A 6013-nucleotide genomic window follows, 5' to 3' on the forward strand; every position below is an offset into this window, starting at 1 on the left:
GGCCTTTTGCCATGGAATCAGTTCCCTGCGGCCTTAGCCATCTATTTATTGAAATACACTTTTGATATTCATGTCAGCTGTACAGCGCAGTAATTTATATATATATATATATGTAATTTGTTTATAAATAATGTATATAATTTTTATGTACATTCCCTTTCCCTTCTCCAGGGGATCTTCCCAATCCAGGGAATCGAACCCAGGTCTCCCGCATTGCAGGCAGATTCATTACCAGCTGAGCCACCAGGGAAGCCCAATGTATATAATACTATATAGTAAATCATATATATATATACTTTATATATATATGTTCTTTGCTTTTCAGATTCTTTTCCTTATGAGTTATTACCACATGCGAGGCTGGCCCCCTGCACTGTGTGGTAGCTTCTTGTTTATTTTATATGTAGTATATTTCATACGTAGTATATTTTGTATGTAGTAATGTGCATATATGTTAGGCTTCCCAGGTGGTACCAGTGGTAGAGAGCCTGCCTGCCAATGCAGGAAGCGTAAGAGGTGTGGGTTTGATCCCTGGGTAAGGAAGATCCCACGGCGATGGGCATGGCAAGCCACTCCAGTATTCTTGCCTGGAGAATTCCACGGACAGAGGAACCTGGTGGGCTACAGTCTATAGGGTCGCAAAGAGTCGGACACGACTGAAGCGACTTTGCACGCACGCATGCAGAGTCTGTGTGCTAATCCCAACCTCCTAATTTACTCTTCCTCCTTCAGTAACCATAAGTTCCTTTTCTATGTCTGTGGGTCTATTTCTGCTTTGTAAATAGATTTATCCGCACCTTTATTTTTAGATTCCACATGTCCGTGCTGTCATATGGTATCTGTCTTTCTCCGTCGGGCTTACTTCGTATGATAATCTCTAGATCCATCCATGTTTTTGCAAATGGCATTATGTCATTCTCTCTTACTGCTGAGTAATATTCCATTGTGCGTACGGACCGCCTCTTCTTCATCCACTCCTCTGCTGATGGACAGTCAGGCTGTTTCTATGTCCTGGCTCCTGCAAACTGTGCTGTAGTGAGCACTGGGATGCACGTGTCTTCTCAAATTGTGGTGTTCTCTGGATATACGCCGGGGAGTGGGACTGCTGGATCACGTGGTGACTGTTTTGCTGGCCAACAAGGTCATGGGGACGTGGTTCTGGGGGCTGGAGGGCATTTGTGGTGGAGGCAGCCGCAGGACCAATCACTGGCTTTGTGGACGTTCCCAGGCAGTGTAGGCTGCAGCAGTGATGACTTCCGATGCCTGGACCCCAGCATCAGCTGCGTGTTCTTGACCTTGGTGATCCCAGCAGAGCTCCTGGCACCCCGCCTTCCCCTAGTGGTCCAGATCCTCAGGCTTCTGGGAGGATCCTTGGGAATCTGGTCTGAAGCCCCCCCTTCCAGAGTCCCGGCAGTTTAGAGAGGACCCAATTGCCCTAAATCTTAAATCCTTTTTCTACTAAAATATCCAGAGTGAGTTCTCTTTCCTGCCTGAGCCCCGTCAGACACAAAGGTCAGAGCAAAAACAAACACATTCAGAGCTATAAGATTCTCACTGCTTACAAAGCTGTTCTCCTGACCACAGAGCCCCCTCATCCCTTCTCAGGAGAGTTCTTGTCTGCCCCACCACCAACCCCTGGAGGATTACTGGGGCTCATTTTCCTTTCTTTTCTTGTGCGAATATCTTTGTTGCTCGGAAGTTCTATTAAAAAGTAAACTTACATCCTGATTCATTCTCTAAGCACCTGTTCAACCCCTCCTCCAGGCAGGCTTCCCTGATTGGCCAAGGTGTCTTTTCTCCTCTACTAAGTTGTCAATCCTAAAGGAAATCAGTCATGAATATTCATTAGAAGGACTGATGTTGAAGCTGAAACTCCAATAATTTGGCCACCTGATACGAAGAGCTGACTCATTGGAAAAGACCCTGATGCTGGGAAAGATTGAAGGTGGGAGGAGAAGGGGACAACAGAGGATGAGATGGTTGGATAGCATCACCATATGAATGAATGGTGAGTTTGAACAAGCTCTGGGAGTTGGTGATGGACAGGGAGGCCTGGTGTGCTGCAGTCCATGGGGTTGCAAAGAGTTGGACACAACTGAACTGAACTGAACTGAAGTTTCTGGAAGGCAGTCTCATGCTCAGACCAATTTCTCACAGTGCTGGAAAGTGAGGAGGTTCTTGACAAGGAGCAGAATAAAACATAAGAGTGGGTCTATTGATGTTTTAGAGGTTAAGTGCCCAGGGCTCTGTCTGCGAGCGCATCTGAGGCTCAAGTGGAAGGAAACAGATTGGTCAGTGTCATACCAGGGGTCCTTAGCAAGCTGACATGGGGGCCAGGCTGTCCAGCTCTGATATCCTTTTGATCCCAGGAGCCTAATGCAATTTGCTGAGCCTTGAAAGAAAAACCACTGCCTTTGGATCTCACCCAGGGAGCCTGTCCAGGATCCAAATAGGGTAGCCTCAGTGACACAGTAAAGGAGGGAACTAGAAATAGGGAGTTAGGGCAGTCTGAGCAGGGGAAGAGGGTCTGTCTGCTAGAGGAGGCGGCAGGCATCTGAGCGGGGAGGGACGGGGAGAAAGCAGAGGAAGGCATTTGATTTTGTAGACATCTGTAAGCCCCATGTGAGCCGGATACTGATGTCCAGCCTGCAGTCCATGTGCCTTTGGCACGTGACTTGCTTTGCCCGTGGGAGGGGATGTGATGTTTTCAAGGTATAAGCAGACACATGAAGGTCCCCGTGCGGCTTCCTCTGCCCCTCTGTCATGAGACTAGCATGTCCACAAGTAACCACTGATTCCTGAACTAGAGACCCGAACCCTGCCCAGGAGCCACGGCTAGCCAGTCCCAGCCAAGCCCGCCAGGACCCCCGCCGACTAAGACCCGGGAATGAGAAAGAATGCTTGCTGCTGGAGCCGTGGAGCTCTGGGGCTGTGTGTTACTCAGCACTAGAGCAGCAGACACCTGCCTTCCACACCAGGTCTGTGGGCATCAAAATCAACGTTGTCCGCCCACGCCATCCGGCTTCTGGGGAGTTAGCGAGATTCCTAAACCCTGAAGCCTAAAAAGCCGAAAGCCCTGCTGTCACTGTTATTGATGTCCTCAAATTCCTCATTCCCTTTACAACCACAATGAAGCCTGTCTTCTCCCCCTATTCTTTCCTGATAGTCACAAAAAGAACCAAAGAAAATAACTGAGATTTCAGCTCCATTAATTTTTCAGGGCACCATAAATTAAAGACCAATTGCAATGCAGTGGATTTCTGCAGGAAAATAAGTCCCTGTGATTGTGCTTTAGTCTAATTACATGGAAAGCTAAGTAGCGCTATTAATACCCCAGAGCACATGCTGTCCCAAAGGAGAGCACCTGGAGCAGAGGCAGCCCGCCAGGCCAGGGAATTTCAGGGACATCCCGAACTTCAGGCAGTCAGTGAGGACCAGGTCTTGGCACGAGACTTGCTTTGCCCAGTGGTGTGTGAGTGGGTGTGATATATTCCAGACCAAAGCAGACACACTAAATTGAGGACCACCAAGGAGGCCAGGTCCTGTAGACAGCCATGGCTCAGGCCAGACAGGAAGCTTCATTTGGAGGTCCCTGACCATGGTGGTCCCTACTGGTAGAAATCCATTCATTCATTCGTCCAGCTGCCATCGATGCATCTATATCATCCATCCACCCCCATGCATCCATCCTTCCATCCATCCACCATCCATCCTCCCACCCACCTATCCATCCACCCATCCATCCACCCACCCACCATCCATCCACCCCCATGCATCCATCCTTCCATCCATTCACCCATCCATCCACCCCCCACCATCTATCCACCTCCATGCATCCATCCTTCCATCCAACCACTTATCCATCCTCCCATCCATCCCTCCACCTACCACCATCCATCCATCCCTATGCACCCATCCTTCCATCCATCCACCCATCCATCCACCTTCCATCTACCCACACACCCACCCATCTAGCCACCCATCCACCCATCCATCTACCCATCTGCCCACTGATGCATCCACCCATCCACCCATCCATCTATCCACCCATCTATCCACCCATCCATCCACCCATCCACCCACCAATCCATCCCCCTTCCTTCTATTCTTCATTCAATATTTCCAGCCAGGAACTTGAGATAAAATTGTGAAAGAAATGGCCAGGCATAGCCCCACCCTCAAAGAGCTTACCTCAAGTGTGTGTGTAAGGTACAGACAATAATCAAATAATGACACAAATATTTAATCGTGCATTGTGACCCATCCTTGGAAAGAGAGTCAGTCACTGGAATCTGGAAGAGTGTGGAATGGTGAGTCCCAGGCAGGTCTGGGGGCACCCAAGGAAGCTTCTGACCCAGATAGCTTCCATCTGCTCCAGACCCGGGCTCTGCCTTTTCCTCCCTTTTCCAACCCCGGGAGCTGGCCTGTGCAGGCGGCATCCACAGGCCCCCTTCTCCCTGGCTTCTGGTGGGATTCAGCTCACAGGAAACTGAGGACAGGAGGAGAGGGATGGGTACCAGGACTCCTGTTCTCCAACTGCCCACACACACAATTTCTCGGGGCTGAGTGACTCTCCCCGGGGCCAGCCTCCTCCTCAGCCCTTTTGCCACAATGGGGCACCAGGCCTCCTATCGGGCAAGGTGGTTGGCTGAAAAGTGAAAGTGAAAGTCTCTCAGTCGTGTCCGACTCTTTGCGACCCCATGGACTATACGGTCCATGGGATTCTCCAGGCCAGAATACTGGAGTGGGTAGCCTATCCCTTCTCCAGGGGATCTTCCTAACTCAGGGATGGAACCAGGGTCTCCTGCATTGTAGGCAGATTCTTTACCAACTGAGCAATCAGGGAAGGCTGAAAAGGTCCCCCTCAAAATATCTGTCAGAATCCCTGGAAGCTGTGAAAGGGACCTGATGGACCGAAAAAGGACTTTGCGGTCAATTCACTGAAGATGCTTAGATGGGAAGGGTGGTCTGGATTATCCAGGTGGGGCAGAGGGAACTCACACACACACTCACACACGGCAACGTGAAGACGGAACAGGAAGAGTTGAAGACGCTGCCTTTGAAGCTCAGCGTGACTCGCCACCAGCCACAGAATTCCAGAAGCTGGTGGAGGCGAGGGAGCCTCCAGGGGGAGAGTCACCCCACAGACCCCGTGGCTGTGGCCTCATGAAACTGATTTGGGGCCTTTGGCCGATACACTTTAGTTGTTTTAAGCTGTCAGGTTTGTGGTCATTCCTTACGGTGTCTGTAGGAACCCAACCCAGGCCTTTCCTCCAGGCGGGTGGCCCCTCCTCCAGGGGCCCTCAGCCCACCCCTCCCAGCCCCGGAGTCTCCCACCGCACCCAGGCTGGCCCTGGAGAGAGCCCCTCAGCGTGTACTCCTCAGTCACCGTGAAGGTGCTCTGGACTGCCCGCAGAGGAGAGGACGCTGGTTTGGGGTCAGAAAGACAATTCCCTCTCCTGGTGAAGGTGGAAGAGGCTTCCAGGAGGAGGGAAGGGCCTGGGGTGGGAGGGTATGTGGAATGTTCTGGAAGTGGAGGGAGGCCCCACGGCTGGAGTGTGCTGGGGGGCAGAGTGGAGGGTCCTCATAATTATCCACTGTCCATCAACCATCTTGTGAGCCTGTTGTACCTCACCTCCATCCCACTGGCTCTCACTTGAACCCATGAGCTTCTGAGGGGCACCTGACCACTCGGCCCCAGGGATCAGGGGCTGAGGGGATCCCCAACCCCAGCCCCAGGGAGCAGGGGGTGATGGGGTCCCCGACCCCAGCCCCGGGGAGCAGGGGGTGAGGGGGTCTTCGACCTCAGGCCCGAGGAGCAGGAGGTGATGGGGTCCCCGACCCCAGCCCTGGGGAGCAGCGGGTGATGGGGTCCCTGACCCCAGCCCTGGGGAGCAGAGGTGGAGGGCGTTCCCAACCTTGGGGAGCAGTGGGTGATGGGGTCCCGGCCCCAGCCCTGGGGAGCAGGGGGTGAAGGGGTCCCCGACCCCAGCCCCGGGGAGCAGGGGCTGAG

General features: G+C 52.3%; 1 protein-coding gene across 1 annotated transcript in view; it reads right to left on the reverse strand.

The window, feature by feature from the left end:
- The window catches only part of SORCS2 (sortilin-related VPS10 domain containing receptor 2), a 65941-nt gene extending 60300 nt beyond the window's left edge, over positions 1-5641 (reverse strand). Inside the window, exons 1-2 of the mRNA XM_010854543.1 lie at positions 5636-5641; positions 5014-5103 (exon numbers count right to left, since the gene is read on the reverse strand). Coding sequence (XP_010852845.1) covers positions 5014-5103; positions 5636-5641 — 96 coding nt within the window. The remainder of the gene's footprint in view (positions 1-5013; positions 5104-5635) is intronic.
- Between the last annotated feature and the right edge of the window lie 372 nt (positions 5642-6013).

The sequence above is a fragment of the Bison bison genome, unplaced genomic scaffold (genome assembly GCF_000754665.1).
Source record: "Bison bison bison isolate TAMUID 2011002044 unplaced genomic scaffold, Bison_UMD1.0 scf7180017864342, whole genome shotgun sequence".
NCBI classification, from domain to species: domain Eukaryota; kingdom Metazoa; phylum Chordata; class Mammalia; order Artiodactyla; family Bovidae; genus Bison; species Bison bison.